This window comes from Grammomys surdaster, unplaced genomic scaffold, assembly GCF_004785775.1.
Source record: "Grammomys surdaster isolate TR1022 unplaced genomic scaffold, NIH_TR_1.0 126086, whole genome shotgun sequence".
Classification (NCBI taxonomy): Eukaryota; Metazoa; Chordata; class Mammalia; order Rodentia; family Muridae; genus Grammomys; species Grammomys surdaster.
This window is the reverse complement of record NW_021620894.1, coordinates 3,054,909-3,082,227: the sequence shown is the minus strand read 5'-3', so window position 1 is coordinate 3,082,227 and position 27,319 is coordinate 3,054,909. Positions and strand designations below refer to the sequence as shown.

At 48.4% G+C, this 27,319-nt stretch overlaps 1 protein-coding gene across 6 annotated transcripts in view; it reads left to right on the top strand.

The window, feature by feature from the left end:
- The window catches only part of LOC114611097 (protein Aster-B), a 190,864-nt gene extending 163,845 nt beyond the window's left edge, over window positions 1-27,019 (top strand). For 4 of the 6 annotated variants that reach the window (XM_028755750.1, XM_028755746.1, XM_028755747.1 and 1 more), the window contains exons 5-20: window positions 7,237-7,321; window positions 7,956-8,059; window positions 9,116-9,211; window positions 9,840-9,920; window positions 13,139-13,254; window positions 14,966-15,122; window positions 16,206-16,395; window positions 16,698-16,841; window positions 17,801-17,919; window positions 18,185-18,327; window positions 19,470-19,573; window positions 20,103-20,306; window positions 21,074-21,164; window positions 24,532-24,639; window positions 24,911-25,028; window positions 26,455-27,019. In XM_028755750.1, the coding sequence (XP_028611583.1) occupies window positions 7,237-7,321; window positions 7,956-8,059; window positions 9,116-9,211; window positions 9,840-9,920; window positions 13,139-13,254; window positions 14,966-15,122; window positions 16,206-16,395; window positions 16,698-16,841; window positions 17,801-17,919; window positions 18,185-18,327; window positions 19,470-19,573; window positions 20,103-20,306; window positions 21,074-21,164; window positions 24,532-24,639; window positions 24,911-25,028; window positions 26,455-26,544 (1,950 nt within the window). In that variant the 3' untranslated portion in view covers window positions 26,545-27,019. Of the gene's footprint in view, window positions 1-3,318; window positions 3,371-3,454; window positions 4,035-7,236; window positions 7,322-7,955; window positions 8,060-9,115; window positions 9,212-9,839; window positions 9,921-13,138; window positions 13,255-14,965; window positions 15,123-16,205; window positions 16,396-16,697; window positions 16,842-17,800; window positions 17,920-18,184; window positions 18,328-19,469; window positions 19,574-20,102; window positions 20,307-21,073; window positions 21,165-24,531; window positions 24,640-24,910; window positions 25,029-26,454 lie in introns of those variants that run through there. The other 2 variants (XM_028755751.1, XM_028755749.1) reach the window with 2 other exon arrangements.
- Window positions 27,020-27,319: the final 300 nt, after the last annotated feature.

Below are 27,319 nucleotides of genomic sequence, written 5' to 3'. Positions count from 1 at the left end.
TTCTACCGTCACTACCAGTCTGTAGGGAAAAAGGCAACCCCTTGTCCCATGACTAGCTACGGGGAAACTGTTTGCAAAATAACAGATTAGCCTGACCTGAAGAGTTGAGTCACAAGAAGGGAAGCGGGCCCCACCGACATAGGGACAGGACTGTTGAGGTTGAACATTGGGGTCAGGGTAGAGTATAAAAACCCTGTCTTGTGCAACTATCCTGGGGCCCTTCTTGCCCTTTACCCCCACAGCTGACAAGCTCATTTTATTCAACAGGGGCCCCAGGCCGGGAGTACAAAGGTGTAGTAGCCCCAGTGGTCAGGAGCTTAAGGGGTCAGGTGACAGGGCTTTGGAACTGTAGGCAGAGATAAGGATGGTCAGAATAAAACTTGAAGGAGTACCATCTGCCTTTTAAATGTGACTCTTCCTGGTCCCTTATAGGTATGGGTCTTTGTTGAGACCCAGGTGGGCAGATAGACCTTCCTGCCTTATGTCTCACTCCTGGGGTGTTAGTGTTTCCATAGCAATTCAGGGGCAGAACCTAGAATAGGGGAGCTGCTAGAGATAGCATCCACATTGCCTGTCACCTTCCCCTGCTAGGAAAGCTGACTTTAAGGAAGGCAAAGAGGACTGGTGCCAATCCTGGGAATGACAGGGCAAGCCTACCTGGCATCAGTCTGAGAACAATAAGATGAAGCATTGTAGGCGTGGTCTTGCAGGTGTTGGAGCAGCAGTGATGACACACCCAGTGTCTAGTATTTCCTCCAAGGACAGCCCTCTTCCCCTACACCCGTCTGTCTCCCACCTATGATTTTTACCCATGACATGGAAGAATCTTCCTGACTGCTACCACCATGGCAATCAACTCTAAACTTCACTCTCCCGGTGGCAGTGTAACCTTTCCAGATGAGACCCCTACCCCCAATGCTACCCCTTCGGTACCCCTCACTGCACCCATGCCCACCTCATGTTTAGTCATTCCCTTTCCCTTGTCTCCTCGTCCTACCCACATCTGGCTTCTGCCCACCGCGTTTGGCTGGAGCACCGGGATTTTCTTTGTAGATCTTAACTGGTTTCTTCCTAGGTGAAGTCAATGCCGAACCCCAAATCCATTTCCTCCCAACTAGGCTCTCTCACCCCCTCCTTCATGCTGAACCTGGAGAAAGGGTACCAGTTGGTCCCAGCACCCAGTGTTTGCCATAGAGTTAATGTTTAGCTATGGGCCAAATCCGGCTCTTGGGGTTCTGGCCCTGCCCTGCCCTGCCCTGCCCTGCCCTGCCCTGCCCAGCCCTTGGTGAGGGGGTGGAAGAGACAAAGGCTAATACAGACTGAGACTCATCTCCGATGACATTATCTCTCTGAGTTGAGTGTAAACTATCCCTGTCCCACAGAGATAGTAACCAACTCAACTATCCTGTGTCTATGGCTGGATATCAGTGTTTCCAGGGAATTTCTGTCAAGTACCTGGAGCCTCCTGGAACTATCTATACCACCTGTATCTTGGGTGTGGTACGGACCTGAAGAGAGATAAGTGTGATCACCCTGGAAAACAGAATTGCCGCATCCACCTGCCACAGAATTTGAGGACCACTGACGCAGAGAGAACGTGGTCTTTTGCTAGAGTCAGGGCAGCCTTAAGAAAGAAGGGATCTGTATGTGCGTGTGTGTGTGTGTGTGTGTGTGTGTGTGTGTTGTGTGTGCTCTTGAGTGTCTGTCTGTCTGTGTGTCTGTCTCTGTGTGTGTGTGTATGTGTGTGTATGTATCTATGTGTGTGTCTGTGTGTACATGTGTGCTAATAGGAAGATAACGAATACATTTATGTGGTAAATAATTTTTACATAACATGTGAAATACTAACTATAAGAAAAGATTACACTAAAGGATGGCTCATTCCCAGTGAAGGCAGCATCCAACAGAGTGGGTCCACCTTAGGATGGATACAGGAAGGCAGGTGTCCTTCAGGATGGGAAGGGGGGAGTGTTAGAAGACAACTAGATCAGGAATTTGTTCCCCTCTACTTACCCTAACAATGGCTGCCATGTTCCTCTTAATTGGTGTTTGGGTCTGAGACCCAAGAATGTGTACCCTGTGTCTTCGCTGGGGTTATTTTTAAGTACGCCAAAGTTTAAGCGCAGGAAATTACCAATGCGTATAAGACAAACGTACCAGCTCACAACCTTCCTGATAGGGTATGCTGTCTGGTACAGGGTAGGCTATCTGGGTAGATCAGGGAAGCTGCCTCAGTTGTTTCACAGATCTTAGAGTCTCTGCCTTCCCAGTTCCAATGCTGTCTGTCCTTTCTCTACCTCTCTGTTTAGACCAGTGGTTCTCAACCTTCCTAATGCTGCAACCATAAAATTATTTTGTTGTTGTTGCTACTTCCTAACTATAGTTTTACTACTCTTGTGATTTGTAATGCAAATATCTCATATGTAGGCTCTTGGATACGGGACCCCCGTGAAATGGGTTTTGACCCACAGGTTGAGAACCACTAGCCTAGAGCCCTTGCTGCTTAGATGTCGTTTCAGTTGTCTCTTTCTTTCACCTGTCTCTTTCCTTCTAAACAGGGTCCTCAAGGTCTGTTCATGCTATTTTGCCCTCAAGGTCTGAGCAGCTGCCTACAAATGCCTGGCTTTGAACCTATGCCTCCTTCTATGGAAGATGGGGCACAGGTCTTGGGAAACTCACATCCAGGCCGACCTCATCTTCCCCAGGCTATCTATCCAGCTTCTCTGGGGCCTGCACATTGGAAATTCCCGTGCGTGCTGCTGGTTGGCTCAGAGAAGTTGCGGAATAGATAGGTCCCTTAGAGGAGAGCTATACTCTTAAGAAATCCCTAGTCTATTCGGTCTCAAATTTCATATTTCACCAGAGCTGTGATGCCCTTAGCATCTCCCCTTCCCTTCCTCCACTGAGAGCCCTGGCCAGCAACTTTCCATTGCAGGAAACATCTGCTGGTGAGGCCAGGCTAGGCCCGGGGTTACTGCAGGACATTGGCCAGGCCCATCACCCAGATCCTGTAACTTGAAGCATGTGTAGGGCTCTGGCCTTGCCCGCCCACCAGCCCTGCCTCCCTCCCTCCCTCCCTCCCTCCCTCCCTCAGGCCACAGTGACTCTTAACAAAGAAGTCATTTGCTGGCCAGCTGAAAGGGGCACGGTCTGGAGGAAAAAGGGGTGTGTGCCGGGCTGGGATGAGAGCGGGGCCTGTGTTGCAGCTAAGTGGTGGCCCTTTTAGCCTGGGTGAGAGATGTGAGTCACAGCGATCCTGGCGTGGCCCCGGGGGATAGAAAGCACACTGACTGAGCAGGCCAATCTGTGAGGCAGATCTGGACTAAGGATCTGGGCCATCATGGGCCTCTTTGGAGCTCCTGAACCACTTGTGAGTCACTCTTGAGTGTGAGTAGCCAGTGTGGAGTAGGCCTCTGGAGCCAGCTGTGGGGTCATCCTGCTTTGCAAAGTTTGCCTGTTCACGTGGGGCTACACTTCCGCAACTCGCAGCCTGTGTTGCGTACCTAGTATATCTATGTCGCCTGGTCTCACCTGGACTCTTGAGTGACTGCACCAACCAGGGAGTGTTGCCTGACCACACCCCATCGGGGCTGCCCCCAGACTGAAGACAAGGGAAGCATGAAGCAGACAGAGTCCAGCTGTGGGAGCCTGGCCAGGCAGCCTTCTCTGAGAACCATGTATATCTTTTCACTCGTGAGAGCTTGAACTGGGAGCACAGCTCAGAGACAGGAAAGGCTATCAGCCAGGGTTATATAGACCCTCTGTGTAGAAGGCAAGAGATCACCTTGTGTTCAGTCCAGGCAAGACTCAAGTGTTTTCATTCTGAGGGAACCTGAGAATCAGCAAAAGGACCCGAGGTCCGTTGCCTGGGACATTGGCTGGGGATGATGGAATCTCTGACAGAATCTGGGGTCCTCTGGAGCCTCCTGCTGGAACTGGACAGCCAGTCTCTGCTGTGGTACTTGAAGAGTCTTGCTGATGCACCTGTTGGTGCCGAATGCTACTGCTTGCATGAATCTGAGAAGATCCCAGCCGTGAGTGTGTGACCCGAATTCTCTTGTGTCCCTCTGACTATTCTGTGCACTCTCTCATGCCCCTTCATGGCCCCACTGAGAGCCACAGATTTGACAACCCCTCGAGCCAGTGTTCTTTGGCCAGTTTGTAGAGGCGAGCCTTGCCTCACCGTTGGGAGAGGGTACTCTAAGAGTACACAGGGAGTGGGTATAGAGGATTAGGTTCCCGAGCATCGAAGGGGGCATAGGATTGTAAGCCAAGTGCGCCCATCCAACGTGTCTCTGTGCTTTTGGTACAGAGAGGCTGGCCTACCATGTACATCAACAGACAGTAGAATAAAAACAGTTAGGTACAAATGTGAGAGAAGGAAGATTTCCTTATCTCCTCTTCTCCCCCTCCCCCGCCCCAACACTGCTATAAGCACAAAAGTTGAGTGCCTTTTCCCGCTTGCTTTCGGGAGAGATTGTACCTAGACTTCTGCGTCTCCATCTCGGTGGGTTCCGGAGCTCTCATTAGATATGATAGAAGCCACGATGGGTGGAATTTGGAACTCTGCATCAGGATGGCTAGTGAGTGCCCAGTTACCCTTAAAGAGGATCGGGGTCCATCTCATGCAAGAACTCTGTAAAGACTCCTCCAGGAATGTGAGAGGCTAGCTAGTGGGAGACCTAAAGCAGGTGACTGTCCCCTCCCACGACAGAGTTCTGCTTATTGGGAAGCCTGTTGGTTTCTTTTCGGCAGATGGATAGGACCCTTGTTCCATTCCCACTAGGTTGCCACATCCCCCAGGCAAGTTGCTTAACCTCTGCCTGCTGTTCTGCAAGTATGGACTGGGATAATGATATCTACCCCATGTGGCATGTATGTGATGGGCTTGTGCTTGCTCTTGGGTGCTTATTCATTCTACAGTAGTCTAGAAGGTGAGTCGGGAACCATGAGGAAGATGAGCGAGGTTGTCAAGCAAGGGTTTTCCTGTGTGTGGATTGTGGTCTCAGAGGCTGGGTGGCTGGGGGGGGGGGCATTTGCATAGTGTTTAGTGATTCTTGGAGGATCGTTATATCAGGTCTTTCCCAGCTGTAGAAATCCTAGGATAGTTAGGATTCCAGATAGCTTCTTCCAGTTCAAGGAACCCTGGTTCGAGCACGTGGAGGTGATTTGGGACGTCTGAAATGATACAATAGCACGGTGTGCTTTGGGAAAAGGAAACTGGGCCTCTCATATTACATGTAGAAGTCAAGAATACAAGCTTGAAATTCAAATTATAGTCAGATTGATGAGATGTTTCTTCCGTTCAGCTCTTGTCTGGTTTCTCCCTCTTAGCATGGACCTAAACTGAACTTACAGTTTAGTCTCCAGCTTGCTTCATGTTCCCCTTCCTTCAGTCAGAGTAACAGGCTGGAGTTCAGGCTGGCAGCCTTGGGTTCAGATGTGAGCAGTCTCCAGACTTCGTTTCCATGTGGGTCATTTAGCTTCATAGAAAGCTGAAACGCGTACATGTGACGTATCAGCCCCTCACCAGCCGCGTGTCTGTGAATTCTTGGGAAAGTGGGCGAGAGGGTAAGAAGCCAGAAACCACATGTCAACAGTGCCAGGAGGACAATCTGTTCCTCAGGCATGGGTCCCTGGCAGAGGGTCAACAGCTCTGTGTGTGTGTGCGTGTGTGTGCGTGTGTGTGTGTGTGTGTGTGTGTGTGTAAGTAGGGCAGCACATGGCCGGGTAGAATGCAGATGTGCCTCTGTCCTCACATGTAGCTTTCCCTAGGTTGTACACTTTTTGTTTAGCCCTGGCTGTCCTGGAACTTGCTCTGTAGACCAGGCTGGTCTTGAATTCCATCCAACTGGCTGGTTGTACACTCTTTGCGTAATCCTTGAGTGTCATTCGTCTGTGGCTGCCCTCCTCCTCCTCCTCTTCCTCTTCCTCCTCCTCCTCCTCCTTCTTCTCCATTCATTTTAAAAGTGTTTTTTAAAAAGATTAATTTATCTTTCTCTTGTGTGTGCCTGCATGTGTGTCTATGAGGGTGCCAGATTCTCTGGAACTCGGGTTACAGACAGCTGTGAACTGCCATGTGGGTGCTGGGAATTGAACTTGGATCCTCTGGAAGGGCCACCCGTGCTGTCAACTGCTGAGCCATCTCTCCAGCTCCCTGTCCCTTTAAAAAACATACTTTTAAGACTATATGCTTTGAAAGGACAAAATCCCCAGCTATTGGGCTGGCCGGTGGGATTTCTAAGGGAGCTTGCTAAGTGAGTCTGTGGGAGTGAGCCTGCCTGCAAGGGATAGACGGCATCGTTTTAGATCTGGTTCTCTGTTCTGTACAAGTCCCTGGTCCTCTCCTGACTTCTAGGGTTTATGGAGAATATACTCTCATCTTGGGGCTTGTCACTTTATAGCAGTTGTGTGCCCTTGGGTATGGGGCTTTTCTCTTGCCTTAGCTTCCTCGTAGATGGTTTGGTTAGGTTAGGGAAAGGAGCGTTACGCTTGTGTGCCAGATGTGCTCTTAATGTCATAACTTTTTCCCCATTACTGGAATTTTTTTCTTAGTGACATGTTTTATGATTTTTCTTTAAAAAAAAAAAATCATGTCTTTAGCTCACTGTGTTAGGCATAACAGACTTTGAGAGGTACATAGTGATCCAGTCCTCTTCCAAGTCCTGCTGAGAGCTAGCCTGGCCCTCAGGGTCCTTTCCACTGCCAAGACGGAACTGGTAGAAAGCAGGGCAGTGGTAGCTGTCATCATGGGCCCTGGAATGAAGGTTCCCTTCATTGCTTTCGATTTTTTTTAGGATATATGTGAACCCCAGCTTCATGTTTCTCACTGACCAAAACTGCAAGAACTGTTTTTCAGGACCAGATCCTCTTTCTCCTGTTCCCCTGTGCTAGTTCTCCATGACTTTTTTTTTTTTTTTTGGTTTGGTTTTTCGAGACAGGGTTTCTCTGTGTAGCCCTGGCTGTCCTGGAACTCACTCTGTAGACCAGGCCAGCCTCGAACTCAGAAATCCACCTGCCTCTGCCTCCCAAGTGCTGGGATTAAAGGTGTGCACCACCACTGCCCGGGTAGCCACACCTCTTTCTTAACCTGGCCTCCCAGAGAGAATGGGAAGAGAGCTCATCTCTTTGTCTTTGCCAACACACAAGCATCCACCAGCCTCTACCCTAGCATCCACAATCTCTAATCCTACAGTCCATGGGTACATGGCTCTCATCTTGGCTGTTGTCCTGCAGGTGCTAAGCCCCACTTACAAGCAGCGAAATGAAGACTTCAGAAAGCTCTTTAAGCAACTTCCAGACACGGAGCGCCTCATTGTTGGTGAGCTAGTAACCTGGGAAGGGGCCAACCAGGAAGTCTGGGAGTTCCAGAGAACACTCAGGCTGCTTCTGACCAGAGGCTGCGAGCCAACACAAGCAAGCAGGTGGAGCTGGCCACATGGCGAATAAACATCTGTAACACAGACATCTTTTAAGTCCCAGATCTTAGGATCAAGTGCCATGCCTGTGGCATCCTTGAGAGCCCACCCAGGAGGGATTCAGAGAGATACTTAAGCTCTCCAAATGGCCACTCCTAAGAACAGGCTGCTGTCATGGTAGTAAAAGATTGGAAATTAATGAAGTAGCACTGGCCCTTTTTTTTTTTAAACCCTGCCCGTCATTGGTAGTTGTACTGATTCATTATCCTGCCACCAGGCTGTAGGGTTCTTTCTTCAGCTCTTGTGTGTTCTGATCATGAGATGTCAGAGACTTACGTCGCTGCACACATAGTGGGCAGCAGATGTCTGGACTCCCTCAGTGCTGGAGGGAGGGAGGGAGGGAGGGAGGGAGGGAGGGAGGGAGGGAGGAAGGAAGAAAGAAAGGAAGGGAGGGAGGGAGGGATGGCATGCTTTCTGTACACTGGTTTGCTGACAATGTCTCCTGCCTCTGAACTTCGTATCCTGCTTCCTACACAGATTACTCTTGTGCACTCCAAAGAGACATTCTTCTTCAGGGCCGACTCTACCTCTCAGAAAACTGGATCTGCTTCTACAGTAACATCTTCCGCTGGGAAACTCTGGTACAGAGCTTGGACTCGGGTTGGTGGGGCATCTTGTGGGATGCAGGCGCTGCATCTCAGTGGTGGTACTCCGTACCTAGCATGCGCAAGGCTTCCCTGTGCTTGGTCCCCAGAACTGCAGAATGAAAAGAGGAAAAAGACCCAGGCTTATTCCTTTGGGCCGTCATCTTGGGCCATGACAGAGCAAGCTGCCTTCTTTTTCCTCATTTGCTGACTTTGTGTTCTTCCCAAGCTTACATAGTGTGCATACTGTTCTCTGTTCCCTCCCTTAATAGACAGAGTTTCTCTGTATAGCCGTGGCTGTCCTGGAACTCACTCTATAGACCAGGCTGGCCTCAAACTCAGAGATCTGCCTGCCTCTGCCTCCCAAATGTGGGACATCATCTTCCAGCTATGTTTTTATGTTGTTAACACAAACCCATATCTGAACAGTGGGTACCCAATTCTGAGTTCCAGTAATGGCATCTCTTCTGCCATTTATATCTTTCCCACCTCCTGGGCGTGGAGGGCAGCATTAAAAAAAAAGATGAACTAAAACAAAAAAACAAAGCAAACCATTTTTCTTTGGCCAATGTCGATAGCTATCCAGTGTGAGTTACAGCAGAAGGAGACATAATGAAGTAGGAAGGACATTGGCTGTAGGGCTCAGAAGAATTTTGTTAACTGTGATTTTAAATTAGTGGGTTTATTTTTGCCTTTGTCTCCTCATCTTTTAAAATAAGGTGGAGAAAGATTACTTAGATGGCATAAGACCATCCAGCACCAATATTCTGTGTTTTTATAAGCAGAAAAATGCCAGGTCCTCTGCCTATGTAGCACGTTGTAGAATCTAGGTACCCGTGGCTGGAGATAAGGCCCAGTTGTTCTTTAGTGGCCTCTGTGACGTAGGGTATAAACTATACGATCTCTAAACTGGTCCCTTACAGGCCCAGAGGTATGAGAACCGTGACTTGATTTTGTCTGGCAACTACTAATGCCACATAAGCAGTCCTTGCCCAATTGTACTAATACCCTCTTTTGCTTGTTACTCATGCTCTGTTACCATGGGGATGCCAGCTGACAGTCCGTTTGAAAGATATCTGCTCCATGACTAAAGAGAAGACAGCTCGCCTCATTCCCAACGCCATCCAAGTCTGCACTGATTCAGAAAAGGTATGTGTGGTCAGCTTCTGCCTCTTGTACCTATGCACCATAAGTGCAGGCACTTGAAGTGGCAGGCAGTAAAGCGGGGTACAATTGTTCTAGAAAATACTCCCTGGGTGAGCAGAGTGTGGTTGAAGGCTGAGCAGGGGTTAGGGTAGCATGGTAGAACTTTGAACTTTGAGCTAGAACACCTGATTTTTGAGTCCTATGGCTATGTGACTATAGACTGTATCGGATAGCCTTCCTTTGCAGTAGATTTAGCTGAAGGTTGTGGGTCAGTAGGTCAGTAGGTGTGTCTCATTCTGCTTATGTAGTATCCAAGCTTGCCCAGTTCTCCTTGGTGAGCACAGAACACTTCTCTTCTAGAGGACGCAATTTAGAACTAGAGTTAAAACACACACACACACACACACACACACACACACACACACACACAGAGAGAGAAGAAAGTCAGTAAAATATTGAAGGTCTTGGTTACAGTGGCCACCGAGAGGCTTCAGTACCTAGGTCCCCAGTGTGCTAACAGGTTTTGCACGACTGACAGTCAGTTGCACTTGAGACTGAGGAACTTGACTGAGAGAGAAGAGAACCATGTTTCCATTCTCACTGTTTCTCTGCACCTCCTGCTCTAATCTAGCACTTTTTTACTTCGTTTGGAGCCCGGGATAGGACGTACATGATGATGTTCCGGCTCTGGCAGAATGCTCTCCTTGAAAAGGTAAGTCCTGGAGGGGAAGTGGACCAGAGCCCCTCGAGCCAGGAAGCTTGTTTCAGTTGATACTTGCTAAGAAAGGGGAAATCGGTGTTCTTGGAGAGTCACTGGGTCTATTCACAGCCCTCAGACTTCATGCTCCATGCCTAGGAATAGCTGGCCAACACAAAATAGACTCCATGTTTGTTGATGTTTGCTTCTGGTTTTGTTTTGATATTTTTTTTGTCTTCTTGATTTTCCTTCTTTTACGTGTGTGTGTGTGTGTGTGTGTGTCTGTAGTTTGTTTTGATTTTAGCTTTTGATTTTTTTTTTTAGACAGAGCAAAAGAGAGGGTACAAGGATTTAGCTGGGAAGGATATGGAAACAGGGAGAAGGGATATGATCAAAATATTAAATTTCATTCCAGTAGATATAGATAGATAGATAGATAGGTAGGTAGGTAGATAGATAGATAGATAGATAGATAGATAGATAGATAGATAGATAGAAAATCAGACAGACAGACAGACAGACAGACAGAAACATGATAGGTAGGGGGAATTGGCTATGTCCTTCAGGCTGGGAGGCCATCCACCCATAATGTTCTTCTCACTTGGATATTGTCCCAGTTGGGACGTGTGCTTTTATTGTGCTATTGGACAGCCCTAAAGGAGCTCTAGAAACCTTCCTCTAGTAATCTTGACCCAAGTCCTGAGCGTAGTCAGCTCTCTTGTGAGACTGTCCCTGCCCTATCCAGAGTCAGGCACCTGTGACTTCAGGTACTTTAGTTCTGCTGCATTCATTACATGTCTCCAGGGCTTGGGTAGGCAAGTAGAACGAAGCAGGAAGCTATAGAAATGACTGTTGTGAAGGAAGCAGGTTTTCCCTCCACAGGATCTCCAGAAATGAAGCCTGACATGTTAGGTTGTGCCAGGCCACATGGAGAATTACTGGGACTGGTCATGCTGTAGAAATATTTCCTCTCAACCCGGGGTTTCTACTCAGCCTTTGACCATTTAGTTCCTGGATAAAAGACACACATGACCTTTATACTTATCATAAGCCTTAGTCAGCACAAGACCTCTGTGCTATTATATCTATTTCCCAGCCAATAATCCCAATATATAATTTGCCATGTTTCCATTGGGCTGCTCTTAATGCCAGTTAGCCAACCCACATGGATATTAGGAGATTCTTACCTCATGGTGCCTTCTCCTCTCTTCACCTTCTTTTTTCTACCTCATGGTTCTCCAACCCCAACCCCGGGAACCCTAAACCCCACCCATGTCTCTCCTGCCCAGCTGTTTGCTGTCAGCATCCTTATTCACAGATCCCGGATAACTTGGGAGGCAAGGTCCCATAGCATCACCTGAGTCTATATGTGGTCTCTGGGAGCAACCAGAATTTAGCATAACAGACAACCACATTTCAATAGGTCAGGAGGCAGAGGGGCAGAAGGATGGACAAGAACCTTTCCTGTGACCTCCTGAGATCAGCTAGGGAAGCCAAGTGATGCAGGTGTGGGATTAGCCACTGGTAGTATTCTCTGTAATTTCTCAGCGTCCAGTTTTAGGGTACCTGGCCTTGAGAGAGGTAGCTGGTCAAGCTGAAGAAGGGGGATTTTTGCATACATGTGAGCTGTTTCTAAGAACTTGCTTATCCTGAGAGAGTCCACCCTGGTCAACAAGACACCAGGTCTCAGAGAATTGACAATAAAGAAAAAAAAAAAAAGACCTCAGTTAAGATAGCCACCAACTGACAGCTGGTGTGTTTGAGCTAGGTTATAAGGAAATACAGATGGAATATTACAGCTCATGTCCATAGAGAGTTTCTGCTTTGAAGCTGTCAGTTGTTGGAGGACTACCCAGGCTAGAGAAAAAAAAAACATAAGGAAAAACTCCCTACATATAATATGTACCTTCAACGAGGTTGCCATGCAATTGACATGAGTGTATTAAATATGTGTATGTGCCTATCTTGACTCTAGCCTAAGCTAATTGTTATCTGGGGAAAACCCAGTAAATCAATTCTTATCTACAAGTTTTTTTTTTTCTAATTTGAACCTCTAGGGCCCTGATAGAGATCTTGGTTGTCTTCCAAAATAACTCTTACGTTGTCTAGTGAGGGTGTGCTAACTGCTTGTCCTCACTATGTGGATTCTAGCTGAGCCAGGCAGGACTACCCAGGGAGAGCGAGGAATCTGAATGATGATGGAACAGGCTAGAGCAGCATTTTGACAGAAGGCAGGTGTGTCCCAGGCAAAGAGAAGAGTGTCCCCAAAGGCTAAGGGATAGGAGGGGAGATCTAGATAAAAGATCTTAGTCATCTCGGAAAGCTAGCACTTAATACCTGCTGGTCCAGAAACAGGACCCAACCGTCCCTGTGGATGATTCTACTAAGTCAGAAACCTAGAAAGCTGACTGAGGGTATCCTAGATACCTAAAGCATTCCTTCAAGGGTCTGGAGACCTCTCCCATTATTGAGAAGATCTATTGTTGTAAAGATTCTTGAATGTTTGTTTTTCTTACATTCTTGTCTCCCTTTTCTCATACTTGTGCCCCCCCCTTTCCACTTCTTTCCCATCAATAGTCACTCATGGTCTCCTCCTATGATCTTAGCTTTGACATTCCTTTGCTTCTCTCTGGAAATTATACCCTCTGGAAACTAGCTTCTCTTAGGACAGTGTTTTTAAAGAAGACAAATAGACATTACCCCACCCCCCAATAAGGAAACACTGGAAATTGTACATAGCATTGTACACAAATTGATCACCCCTCAGAATAAAGAAAGGAATATTCAGGTCGACAGGAGAGGGTCCACTAGGATGACTTTTAACTTCTGTGGTGTTGCAAGACTGAGTCAGGGGCACCTATGGATATTCAGAGATAAGTGTGGCCCTAGATTTACATGGGTTTCTTCCACTTAATGCTGGACCTCGTCAGTAGGAAGAGCAAGAGATGGGGTGTTTTCGAGCCTCAAAGGGCTGGTTAATCCCACTCTACAAAGGTCCATGTCCTTGGCTTTGTCAGAATCTACATCTTTAGGCAGGAGATTAGCATTGGACTGGGACATTTGAGATGGATGGTGTTGTCATAGAGACACCCTCTCTATACATTTGGGGAGAGAGCCCTTTGGCTTCTTTCCCCACAAGGGGCCAGCCTGGCTTAGAGCTTCTGTGTAGGATGGCAGGACTGGAGGGAGGGAGGATCAGCGTCACGGCTCATCACGGCTCTTACCTCCTGCAGCCCCTATGCCCCAAGGAGCTCTGGCACTTTGTCCACCAGTGCTACGGGAACGAGCTGGGCCTAACCAGTGATGATGAGGACTACGTGCCTCCAGACGATGACTTCAACACGATGGGGTGAGTGTGGCCCTGGGTGAGCTTCCCAGAGGACATGGGGATCAGAATGACAATGAGGACATCATTTGAAAAATGACATCTGAGTAGCAACCTACAGGAAACGGTGGGAACCAGTGCTTCTAGCAGAGGGAAAAGTAACTGGGCTATGTGGCTATCTTAAGTGGTCAGAGATGTAGCCAGTGAGTCAGGGGAGCAGAGACAAGTAGCCTTTTGGCCAATGTGACAATTGACTTTAGGCAGAAAGAGATGGATAGGTTTATAATAGACAGTTGATAACTTCTGACTTAATATCTAAACAGGACCAGTCTGTCTTCTGTTTTAGACACACACTCAAGTGGAGAACCGGGGGGAACCTGTTCAAAGGTTGCAAGATGATAATGTGGTGGTGGTGTTTTGGACCAGGATGGTTGCAGTAGATCTACCAGTAAATGAAAGTTCCTTGATGTATTTTTGAAGGGTTTGCTGATAGCTCAGAACCAAATCCCAGGTTGATTTAAAGTTTGCTGGTTTAACTCTTTGGAAGAATAGAGTGGTTCCAAAACAGATGGAGGATATTGTAGACAGAAGAGTCTGAGGTTAGAAGATTGGTTTTAAGCAGATGAGGATAGCTGGAAGCCAAGCAGAGAGATCGTGTAGGATTCTCAGGTTAGGTTTTGGGTTCATGAGGATGTCTGGGCTAGGGCTGTAAACTTCAGAGTCACTTGTGGATAACCATGGTGTTAGCTCAGTCCTCTAAATAACTGAACATAAAGGACATTCAAGGTCTAGGCTTGGAAGCACTCACCAAGAAGAGGAAGCAGGGAAAGATCTTGAAAGGACATCTAAAAAGGCAGAGAGTCACATACACTAGAAGCTAAGAGTGGGAAGTTAAGGGTAGGGGCTCTCACTGTATGAAATGCAGGCAGGTTAGAAAGATGGAGAGAGTCTATTGACTGCCAGTAGTTAGGTGTATGGAGACTAGATGTTGCTGTGAGAAGCTAGAGAAGTAATGGTCTTTCCTCAAGGAAAGACCATTGAGGGCACAGCACTTAGACCTTGGCTTGGTACAGCATTAACACTGGTGTCGTATTAAGCTCTGTCAAACTCTATTTGCTGATGTCTAAATTGGACATAATGATTTGCCCAGAGCTGTAATATATGCAGATGCTACTAAATGTACAAGTCAGGTGTTAATGCCAGCAACTGCTGTATGGGTGACGAATGATTGCAACCGTGGCCTGAAGTGTCTCTAGAGCAACACCTACCGTCATTCAGGATGTACAATGAAGGGAAGTTTGCTAGTTACGATCTTTAATCTAGATAGCACTGGTGAGGGGGCACTGTACTCAGAGTCCAGTCTTAGTTGATGTTTGAGACAGGAACTATTTGCTCAGAGCCCAGAAGCTAGATTCAGATGATTGGGAGGGGCTGGGATCCAACAGAAGAGAGTAAGATGAGATATTGTTCTGTGTAGGTAGATACACATCTAAGGAAGGTTCTAGAAAAAAAAAATCAATTTTCAGATAGAAGTTTCAGGATAGGGAGAGATAGAATAAGATAGGAATGAAGCTTTAGGAGGAGGAGGCTCAGAGCAGGTGGTTGGTTGGTACAAAAATCATAAAGAAGCAGAAAAGCCCATAGTTTCAGATAGACAGACAGGCCTGCATTTTAAGATGAGCTGGTGGCCTCCACCACAGAGACTAACCTGAGCTCACAAGGGTGTCTTCTCCAGCTACTGTGAGGAGATTCCCATAGAAGAGAATGAAGTGAACGACAGCTCATCCAAAAGCAGCATAGAGACCAAGCCAGACGCCAGCCCACAGCTGCCCAAGAAGTCTGTCACCAACAGCACACTGACGTCTACGGGAAGCAGCGAAGCCCCTGTCTCGGTATGGGTGGTAAACTCTGGGCAAGTCCCCGTCCCTGATTAGCGTGTTCAGTGTTTCCCATCTTAATGAATCCCACAAGAGCCCCACTTGGAAGAAGGGCAGTGGGAAGTGGTTGCACTGTGGTCACCACGACAAAGGTAGCATCGTGGAATTCATAAGCTCTTACTGTTATGGTATATCCCAAAGGTCCAGAGCTAGATTCTCAGCACCTGGGTTAGATGATTTGGTTTGATAAATGAGATGAAAAGTATTCTTAGTCTTCTAAGAGTGTTTGTAGCTCTTGGTAGAATACTCCAAGCCATCCTCTCCTTTTGAATACCTTTCCTGGTTTCCTATGTACCCCCTGCTTTGATCCAAAGTCAAAATCACACATGAATATGGAACTATAGGACAGTTAATTGCCTGTTCATCTATGTCATGAATAGTTGTTGAGTTCCTTTGCAATTTATTTTCCCACTATGGTAGAATTTACGGAGGCTATGAAAGTGTGCACGAGAACCTTTCTCTTCAGAAACACTGTTACAAGAAGTCAGAACTTTCCTGAAGAAAGAGGATCAGGGCACATGTCCGCAAGAAGAGGCTGGGTGCCTTGGGAAAGGACTCTCAGAAGAGGGAACATTTTATTTTATCATTTGGCCAGGCTAACCAGCCTTAGAATGAAGACATTGATGGCTTGCCTTCATTTTTTCACAGCTCAGATTAGTGTTAAACTAGAATCGATTCCCTTCTGGTGCCAATGGGAGAATGAAGCCCCAGACATGCCCCGAAGCCCTCTGAGCTGCATAGGGAAAGGGTATTGTTAACAGGCAGGCTGGCTTTGTAGCAGTGTGGTGGGAGTGGAACTCCAGAAAGGCCCTAGAATGGGAGTGCCACCTGTAGACCATGCCATTTGAATGGCATGAGTGTTGGTTCTGTGTAACCCTCTACTGTGCATCTCAGCACAGTCCCTGCACCCAACATTAGCCCAGCTCCTGAGCAGCATAGCTGGGAGTGGGATGACTTTTAAGGCTGTGTTGCTGGTGTCCTGTTGGAGTTGATCCACAGAGCGGAACCCTGGTGGGTTATTCTTGATTTCCACTGCAGTTTGATGGCTTGCCGTTGGAGGAAGAGGTGATGGAGGGTGACGGGTCCCTAGAGAAGGAGCTTGCCATTGACAACATCATAGGGGAGAAGATTGATATTATTGCACCCGTGACCTCACCTTCACTGGACTTCAATGACAATGAGGATATCCCTACCGAGCTCAGTGATTCTTCAGATACCCACGATGAAGGTAAGTCTCAGAACACTGGTGTAGAGAATTGCCTTCACCTCTCCATTTTGCAACATGAACGCAAGTTCCTGTCTTGAGTCAGAATCAAATTTCTGGATCTCAGTGTCCCCCAAACCAAGCAGCTAAGGTCTCAGAGAAGAGAAGTGATGCAGGCAAAGGCATTCACAGTGAGCCATGAGCCCAGTCACCCTTCCGTTGATGATAGCAGCCACATCAGACTCAGAGATATCGGTGCTTCAGGATGTCACCTCAGCCTCCAGTCCTCCTCTGTCACTGTCTGCTTCATCCTCTTTTCTGTACAGGAGAGGTCCAGGCCTTCTATGAGGACCTGAGTGGAAGACAGTATGTGAACGAGGTCTTCAACTTCAGCGTGGACAAACTCTATGACCTGCTATTCACCACCTCACCCTTCCTGCGGGACTTCATGGAGCAGCGGCGCTTCTCTGGTCTGATCTGCGGGCTCGTCCTTCCCTGACTGTCCTTTTCTCCACTGTTCCTCTTCCTCCTCCCCCTTCTTTTTTCCTACCTCTGTCCCTATACCCTAGTGTCACAGGCTCCTCTTTCTGCCCTTAGATGATGCCAAAGATGGTCTAAGTTACTCTATCCCTCTCTGTGTCTAGTAGTGAAGGTTTTTATATGCCCTCCGTCCAACAGACTCCCAAGATTTCTCAGTGAGCAGGCCCTGTCAGCTCTCTGTCCCAACAGGGCTCAGTGTCTTCTACAGGGCAGCTGTTCTCCTTTGGAGGAACCTTCTGTATGAGTGTGCTGCGTTGGCTCATTCAATCCTTAGCTGTGCCTTGTGTGGGTCTTGGGGTTCCTGGCACTAACGTGTTAGGCATCTGAACTCCAGGCTATATTTATCTGCCTGTATAACGTAGCCTAGAAGGGCTGAGTGAAGATTCATATCTAGCACCCTGGCAGCTCCTGCATCCTTTGTCTCACTCCAGTTTTTCCCACAGCAAGGAAATAACATGGCAGAAGATGCCAGTCATCCCCTTGGGGCAAAAGCTCTAGGCAACAGGGCACCCTCTGAAAGAGAGGCACCTTGAGGCCATGGGGTGGGTCACACTCCCTAGGGATCCAATGGCCTTACCACAGTAACTTCAATGTTGCCTGCACCCCCGCAGGTGGCCCCAAGACCTCCTGCCCCAGCCTCGGAACAATCAGTATTCTGGAGCTCTGTGTAGAATTTCGGCAATGCCACAATGGGCCTCTTTCTGCTCCAACCCCACCTCCTTGTCACCGCTTCCCCCAGCTTTCAAACTCTCGTTGGCTTCAAAGGGAGGGGGGTAGCAGTCAGGAGTTAGCACGGAGTGAGGAAGGAGTTCATCAGAGGGTAGATTCAGACAAGCAGTGTTTTCTGCTCTCCCTCCCTTCTCACTCTAGACCTTGTGTCACCCCTCAGATATCATCTTCCATCCATGGAAAAAGGAGGAGAATGGAAACCAGAGTCGAGTGATTCTTTACACTATCACCCTCACTAATCCTCTGGCTCCCAAAACGGCCACTGTCAGGGAGACACAGGTGAGTGGAGAGAAGAAAGAATCAAATGAGAGTGTGCTTGAAAATCCTGTCGCATCATGAAGGATGAAAAGTGGGACTTGGGAAGACACCTCTGGATCTAGGCTTGGTTTTATCTTAAGGCAGCAGCACCCAACTAGCTCAGATGCTGCCAACTCCAGTGACATCGCATTGACCATCTGGGAGTCTGGGGCGGGGACATTGGGAAAGTCGGTGATCCTACTTGGCTTCTTGTCGGTTTTGATCTGTGGTGCTTTCCTACCCACAGACCATGTACAAAGCGAGTCAGGAGAGCGAGTGCTACGTGATTGATGCCGAAGTCCTCACCCACGATGTGCCATACCATGACTACTTCTACACCATCAATCGCTACACACTCACCAGAGTGGCCCGGAACAAGAGCAGACTCAGGTGTGCTGTGTGAAGGCTTGTGCGGGCGCAGGTGGGAAGAGGCATTCAAATGACACAGTGCCCGTTTGCTCCTTGGCAAGAAGGAGAACTGGAGTTCTCTCTTTTGTATGTCCTCTCTGGTGCCTTCTTAGACTTCTTGCCTTCCCGTCCTGCCCCACCTTGTGTCCCTTGGAATACTCCGCGTCTTCTTTGGAAGATCTTTACTAAGTCCTACTGTTAGTCTTCTACGCTTTCTGTGGAACTATGTAGGAACTTTAAACTACATCAGTTGGGCTTTTTAGAATAAGCCCCCCAAAGATGGAGTTACCCTCATTTATCAGAAGAGTAACTTGATCAAGAGTCATGGCCCCCATGCGTACTGAAGCTTAGCCTTTAGCAATAGGACCCTGTTCACTGTCTTCCATGCCGTATGTGTTGGGATTTCCTATTGTTTCCATGGTTTGTCAGTGAGCTCCTAGAAAGCAGGAATCTTGACCTGATCCAACCAGCTTTCTGTACTTGGCCTACTCATTACCACAGTCAAATGAATAGTTAGCTCTGATGATGATGGTGCCTACTCAGAGGAAGGGAGAAATATGGACCACATTAGAAGGAGTACATAGGAGGAGGATATCAAATCAGCACACATACCCATTTGAAAACCATCATGGTTGATGGCAGTTAAACCTTTGCAGGAGGTGCTCGTCCATCCTCTATTCGGAAAACAGATGCCGGGTGGGAAGTGTAGGGAGGTTCCAAGCATGGCCATGGGGGGAGGGCTGGGGCAGGTTACTGACAGATGCTCATACACCCTAGGAAGAGGCGGAGAAGAGGGCTTCCATGAGGAAGGGTAGAGTGCAATACTCAGAGAAGTGTTGATGAGAGGTCTTGTGTGTAGCATGGAGACAAGGCAGGCGAGAAGACACTTGAAGTGGCAAGTGATGAGGCCCTAGAGTCCCTACTTGGACTTAAAAGGGTTTGACCTTAGTTTCTAAACTCTCTCTTGATTGGCTGGTAGGCTGTAGAGCATATACTGTACCTGCCCCGCTCTCCCATACGTTCCAGGCAGTAGTAGCAAAGCAACATACTCTGGTCTTCTACGCTTCCAAACCTGTTTTCTCCGTATGAGTGACTGATCATGTCTTTAACGCCCTGCTCCTCAGGGTCTCCACGGAGCTCCGCTATCGAAAACAGCCCTGGGGGTTTGTGAAAACTTTCATCGAGAAGAACTTCTGGAGTGGACTGGAGGACTACTTCCGCCATTTAGGTGGGTGCCACAGTCATCTAAATGGAAACTTTTCCCTGCTGGCCTGTGCATCTCTTGGCCACCATTTGGGGGGAATGGAAAGCATGGAGCATAAGGGGGTATCTGAGACCATGAATTAGTTCCATCGGGTTCCTAATTCTTCCCCTGAAATGAGCATCAAGTTTGCTATGTCTGTGGTTGTGTCTTTCAAGAGACGACCTGTCTGTAGCTTTGAGATCACTAATGTGAGGGGCTGTGATTTCACCTGAGATGTCGTGATGCGTCAGAAAGATCTGAGGGCATGTGTTTTAGCAAGTGTGTGGTATGCCGTAAATTATACACATGGAGGTGCAGAGGTTGGGAACGTGGTCCTAAGCAAGACTTGGCTCCCAAAATACTTGGCATAGGCCTTTCCAAGGGTCGTCTTCCCACTGGGCCAGCCTCCCAGAGTATGCAGTAGGAATATGGTACTAGCGGAAAGCCTAATCTAGTAGACAGCATGTTGGGTTAAAGCCGTCGACCTCTGACGTGGCCCCTTTGTGTCTGACAGAGACTGAGCTAACGAAAACAGAGAGTACCTACTTGGCCGAAATACACAGACAGTCACCCAAGGAGAAGGCCAATAAGTCTTCAGCAGTGAGGAGGAGGAAGCGTCCCCATGCCCACCTGCGGGTACCTCACCTGGAAGAGGTGATGAGTCCTGTCACCACGCCCACGGATGAAGATGTGGGCCACAGGATCAAGCACGTGGCAGGTATGTTGCAGGTGGGAACGGTTGTGTAAATTGGGACCGTGGGATGAAGCTGCGTGCCTCTGTCCTGGCACGTGGATGCGCACTTGATTTACACCCTGAGTAGAATGTGTCACTTGTCCCTCACAGACCCACCAAGCGCCTGCCTGTCCAGGCTTCGGACTCCTCTTGTACGTTTTCCTCTTCTCACTCCACCCTTTGAATTCTCATGTATGTTCTCGGTTGTGGAAACCTGGGGCTCCCTAAGGAACCTAGAGTCTGGTGGTGCCAAGTGTTTTACAAGCCGTGCTTTGCACGTGCGTGTGAGTTCATCAGAACTGTGGGGGAACTGGAGAAGACGACTATTGCCCGTGCAGTTCCCCTCTGCAGCCTCAACTGGAGCACTCCAACGTTAGCATTTTAGATGTAACATTTGTGATTCTCGTCGCACTTCAGTAGATGGACCGAGAAGTTACGTGCCTTGCCTTGACGTCATGTAGCTGATTATAAAGCCGGGACTGGGAGCTGCTGCCCCTGGCCTGTCTTCAGCCAGTCATATCTCTATAGCCTAGGTCCATAGCGATGTTTTCTTGTTTGTTCAGTAACTATCTGACGGAAGCCCCAACCTTGCAGACTTTACCTCCTCAAGTTGCAGAGCTGGCGATGGGATCACACGGTCACCGCTGGCCTGACGCATAGTTCCCTGGTGGTCTTGCTTGACTGGTGTCCTGTCTGCAGTGTGGTGACTTGTGGACTTGGAGAGAATAAATAACATGTATTCTCTCCCACAGGTTCCACGCAGACACGGCATATCCCGGAGGACACTCCTGATGGTTTTCACCTACAGAGTGTGTCCAAGCTGCTCCTGGTTATCAGCTGTGTGTAAGAGACTCCAGGTTCTTCTCCCTCCCTGGCTCCAACACCCTCCTTCCCCTGCCTGGTGCAGGAGAATCATCTTCATCTCCCAAGCATTAGCCTCCCCTTACTTTTACCCTTCCCGCCTCTGCATACCTTTGTCTTCTAGTCTTTGCTGGATCCTAATCCATCGGTATCCTTTCTGTTTCTCTGCGTCTTACACAACACTTCCTATGTGTTAGCCTTCTATGGGGAAAATGGTGTACACGGTATCTAGGCCTTTTAGGAGCTCAGTGTCAAGTGGGTTAGAGAGGCAGGATACTCAGAATCCCTCCTCAAGATAAAGGCTGACTGACGTTGAGATGCTTCAGCACGTCTTAAGAGTCCATTAATTTGTAAGAGGTCCTCTTGAGTGTCTGCCCTGTGCCCAGCATGAGAGCCATACGCAGAGTCCTCACTGACAGGGTAGCCAGACAAAATCAATGCTTCCAGTCCAGAGAGAGCAGATGCTTTTTTCAATCTAGATGACTTATAATTAGCACGGCATTATAAAACCATAGGTTCGATAGCTCCCACACCAAGCTGAGCTAGGAAGATGAGAAGCCAAGAGAAAACAAGACACAAGAAAGGAGAACGCAGCTGTCTGGTGTGCGAGGCCTTGTCATCAGTGCCCAGGACATGCCAGACCATTGCACAAGAGGCATTGAGAGCTGCTAAGGACAGCTTTTCTCCTTGCCTTCAGCGTACAGCCTGCCGTCCCTACTCCCATGGCTGGGGATGATCTGGGAGAGTGTTGATGATACCAGTGCATGAGCAGCACAGCCAAGTCCTACGTGTGTGCTTTCCCTTCTGGACACTGGGCACCAGACCACCTCTAGGTCAGTTTTGCTCTCTCTGCCCTTCTGTACCTCTCCCTGAAGCATCCTTGGACCAGCCTTGCGGCAGAGAGGAGAATGGACAGGGAAACACTGGAAGCAGAGTGGGTGCTTAGCGTGATCTGCGTCAGGGGGCCCACCTGACTGAGAAGACGGAACTCGGAGGAGCGATCACAGGTGGAAAGCTCAGTTACCCTTTAGTTCCGTCTCACAGGAAGTCCACCTGCCTACAGAGAGGGACTACTGGTGCTTGCGTCAAGAGACATTTGGACTTTAGTTGAAAGTTGTCGGAGAAGACACGGCAAAATCCAAAAGTGCCTGAGTTGCAACAGGTTATCTAGCTGAGGGGGACAGGCCTTTGCCAATATGGGCCTGACCCTTAGAAGACAGAGTAAAGCCATGGGTATAAATGAGACCATCCATGCCTAGTGTGGCAGAAGTGTAGCCAGGAGACTACCCCGTTGACTCCTTATAGGGGAAAACCACATGGAAGACAAACGAAGAGTTCTTGCTACTCCTGAGGGCATAGCATAAAAACATAGGATAGCATCAGAAGCCATGATATTATTATAACAGTGAAGACAGAGACAACTACAGTATCTCATCCATCAAACACCAGTGTAATGGGATTCGTGTCTGATAAAACCATATCAGTACCAGGTACTGGACACTGGTAAATAAGAGACGATAACCTTGGTTTGTTCTATATTTTACATGCGCTCTGCATCTCAATTTTACCTAAATAGAGAAGGCCCACTCAAATGGGCAAATCCCAGAGGTATCAGCTAACTCTGTGGCTTCGAATAGTTTCGAATAGTCAGGCCTCCTGACTCAACACAGTGCAGCCCTGGCTGGGCTTGCGATAGCCTGCATTTAGAGCACACTGACACAGCACAGCTCAACACGTGTCTGGCAGGCTCTTGCCAGCATCCGCCCTAGGGTGTGGTGACTCAGCCTCCCACCTCTTTATCTCTGTTCGGCACACCAGGGAGTCTTCCCTCAGACAGCACATGACCTTTACTTAAAACATTCAGGATCATGAACACAAACCTAGATGTAAGGTGGTATGGTATGCAGCACGTGTTGAGGGGGTGGGCATTCAGATGACTTGGTGTATGCTGTCTACCATTAGGCAGTAGCAGTGAATGTTTGCATGAACACTGTAGGGTAGCCCTGGGGGCTTGCAGCTGACAGACGAAGGGACACTTGCATCCATAGTGCTGGAGAAATAAGACCTCAGACATTACTCTCAGACACTGACTTTGAATGGTCTAAGACACACAGTCTAAATCATGTATAATTTCTTTCCTTTGCTGGTACCCCCTTTCCACCTATGAATTGACTTCCAAGTTTGGCCACCTTCTCTCTTCCTCTGTGTACCTGTTCCTCCTAAGTCCTTTCACATTGAGAACCCAGCTCTTGACATGGGCCTACTGCTAAAGGTTCTGTTCCTTTCCATTTATAGAACAACCCCAAGTATGTTGAGCCCGATGTCCCTCATGAGGAAACAGTTTCAGGACATATGGGAGACTTCAGGAAGTTAAAATATATATATATTTTAAGTGATGTTCTAAGACTTTTATCCCCAGCTCTTCCTGTCTCTGGGTCTTCTCTACATCTCTGCCTTTCCTTCTATCCCATGAGCTTCTGTCACAGAACGGCCTAGGCAGCCACTGAGATGGAGAGAAGAGAATCTTCCCCAGTTTCTTTGACTCTCCGCTTCCCTGGTACCCTTCAACCTCCCACCCCTGTCATCCCGGCTCCCCCTGCTTCTGATCCCCACTGACAGTGCCAAGTCCAGGGAGAAGACACTGTAGCTTCAGGAAAGTTCCAGTACCTGCGAGGTGTGTCAGTTCCTCCTTCAGTCTGGCCCTTCAGGTGTCGCATGAGCTTGGGTTGATGAGGCAGTCTCTTGATTGAGTACCCATAGAAAGTTAAGCGTCCGCAGCGAGTTTCCCTCCATCCTTCCTTGCCTGGCCTCTTCGTCTATTGTGCCATTGCTTTTTGTGTATGTGTAAGTGTGTGTGTCTGTGTGTGTGCGTTTCCCATAGATGCTCACTCACTCTCTGTCTTCATTGAAGTGCATCCCCCCTCCTTCCTCACACTCCTGTTTCTAACCTCTGCCTCCTCCCCATTTTTCTTCCTTGCTCCCATTAGGATCTGTTTCAGGTATCCGCTCTACGATTCCTCCCTTTACCTCAGTGCTTTCCCCTTTCCCCTCTTCCATCTTCCCCCAGGCACCCAGAATCTATGGATGCCTATGGATTCCCTTCCAGAGCCTTCAATACGTTTGCTTATATCCCTCTCCATGGCTCTCGTGTTCTGTCACTGACCCCCGTAGACTAGGTTGCTTTTCTCTCTCCAACCATTGCTACACACCCCTTCAGCTTCCTCATCCATCTCTGTAATGCTTGGGTTGGCCCAGCCGGTAGTCCCATGGCCTCGTGGGTAGGTGGGTGGGGAGATCCCTGGCCCAGATTCCCTCTCACTGGCCTTGCTTTTCCCTGCCTCTCTCCCAGTCTGGTGCTGCTCGTCATCCTTAACATGATGCTCTTTTACAAGCTGTGGATGCTGGAATACACCACGCAGACCCTCACTGCCTGGCAGGGTCTCAGGCTCCAGGAAAGGTAATATGGGTGTGACCTCTTTGTTTCCGCCTTATCGTCACACAGCTGTCTGAGACTGCTCCATGGGCTGTGCTCAAAGATACCCCTCTGAGATGAGCCTGTGGTTCATCTCCACAAATCTGTCCTTAGAGTTTCTGGGCAGTTGGGACCCTGGGATTTTGAGGAGAAGTGAAAGCACTCTGATATGACTCTGTGTCCTTTGGGGTGTCAGAGCACTGACCAGTCCACTGAGCATAACTCCAGCTGCTGGGTCCCTTCTTCTACCCCTCAGGTTACCCCAATCTCAGACAGAATGGGCCCAGCTATTAGAATCCCAACAGAAGTACCACGACACCGAGCTCCAGAAGTGGAGGGAAATCATCAAATCCTCAGTCATGCTCCTTGACCAGGTAAGATGCCCACAGTCCATCCTCTTTGGGAAACTGAGCTTTCCTTCAGTACTGAGAAATGCCACCACCTTCCAACAGCCTCCTCCTTTTTATGATTATTCTGGCCTATCCTCTGATTTGCTTTTAAAGCCATTCCTCAGTGAAGCATTAGAAACTTAGGAATTCCCCAAAACAATAACTAAGAGACACAATAATAGCCAGAGGGATGTAGGACAGACTCTTTTACAGAAAAAAAATCCTATATAGTGATTTGTCCTCCCAGAGGATGTACATGTCACAATTTCCCTGAGGTTCTGGTGAGGCTGTGAGGCCATCCAGCTATTAAAGGTGCTTTCCACCAAACCTGGCGACCTGAGGTTTATCTCCAGGTGGAAGGAGAGGCTTCTGTAGGTTGTCTTCTGACCTACACACGCACACTCTCTATACACAGAAATGGGCTTCTTCCTACCTGATGAGCAGAGTTACAAGGGCCAGAGAAATCAAAGCCGTAGATGAGGCAGAGAGACCAAGAGTTCTTGGTGCAGAAGGATGGAGATGTCACCCTGATATAACAGAGTAGCTTACTGGAGCGGCTCTGTGATGATGTCATCACAACAGAATAGCTTACGAAAGCTGCTATGTGAAGATGTCATTGTAACACAGTATCTTACTAAAGCTACTATGTTGATGATGTCATTATAACAGTAGCTTACTCGAGCTGCTCTGTGATGATGTCATCATAACACAATAGCTTACGAAAGCTGCTATGTGAAGATGTCATTGTAACACAGTAGCTTACTAAAGCTGCTGTGTCCTGAACCACTTGAAGATCCTCCGATTGGAGCTAACCCTTTTGGACCTCATCTCGTGACCCCCCAAAGTATTAATTTCCTGTTATGGGGCTGATGAAGAACCTGCTTTCTCTCTGCCTAACACCAGTGTCGTATGTCTGGGAAGGACAGAATGGGCTTAGTCCCAAGAAATATGAAGTTAAAATGCTCATGATAACTCAGCAAAGAGCCTCCGAGAATCTGAGAGGCCGGGAGGAAAGGGCGATTATGACTTTAGAAAGTTGGTGTTGTTTCTGGACTTTCCAACCGGGTGAAATTGGAGTGAGGAAAATTGGAAAGCATCCCAGGCTAGGAGAAAGAGAGGCAGAAAATATATTCAGGCTAAAGGCCAAGTGAGTCATAGTTCAAGGTGGTTTCCTTCATAGAGCAACTGAATGCTTGTAATTTGCTGATATGAAAGTCACAAATAACCAAGCCCGAGGGGTTTCCAGTGCTGGACCTGCTGACCCCTTTCTATCTGAGGCTGAGGGTCCCGAGAACCTCCCGTGCTTTATAGACTTACCCTCTGTGGGCTCTGTGACACGGTCAGGGATGGGCTACAGATGGGCGTGGCAGCCGCAGCTTTGTGGAGACTCACTGAGAGCCCTGTCTTACAGATGAAGGACTCACTCATCAACCTTCAGAATGGTATCAGGTCCCGAGACTACACAGCTGAGAGCGACGAGAAGAGGAACCGCTACCACTGACAAGGCAGGACCAGGGGTGTCTACAAGAGGCCTGTGCAATACATGTACATAGACCCTATAAATATATATAAATATATATATATACAGAATATAAATATATATTATATACAGATTTTAAAAAGAAATAATGCCTATGTACCAGGGAGAAGGAGCGGGAACTCCCGCCCCCTGTGCCGGCCAGAGCAGCGTTTTCCCTCCACTGTGGAGGTACCGAGGAGGGCAGGGACCACCTCTCAGCACCAACCTCCCCTGATCCTCCTCTCCGCATTGTTTTGTTCCCTCATTCCTTCCCTCGCTGGCCATTCTCGGCCCTTAGAAGGAAAATGTGGCCCAAGCCAAAGTCTATGCCTGTGAAGACCTTTGTTGTCTTCAGTGTCACTTCAAGAGGACATTGCTTACGGTGCTTCATTTCCTAACCCCCCTTTTAATTTGTCTCTAGAATAAAAGAGAACCCGTTCTCCCCACCCCCTACCCCCACCCCACCCAGTGCTTCCCCAGGCCTTCCCTTGGGAACAGGAAGAATGGAGCGGGGCAGGAGCCCCCTTCAAAGTCCCGCAGGAGGCCACCGACTAGGATCACACTGAAAGCCAGGTGGCGAGGACTTGTGACAGAGGCCGCATTCGTGGGCCTGGGCTGTTGGGGCTGCAGGCTCCTGAGCTCTGGCATCTGAAGGAAAATCTTCCTCAGCCACCTCCCACACCTTCTTCTGACCTGAGTAGGTTGTGGACCCCACAAAGGGCTGGGAATTTCCCACGTCTCTCCCACTCCCTTTCTC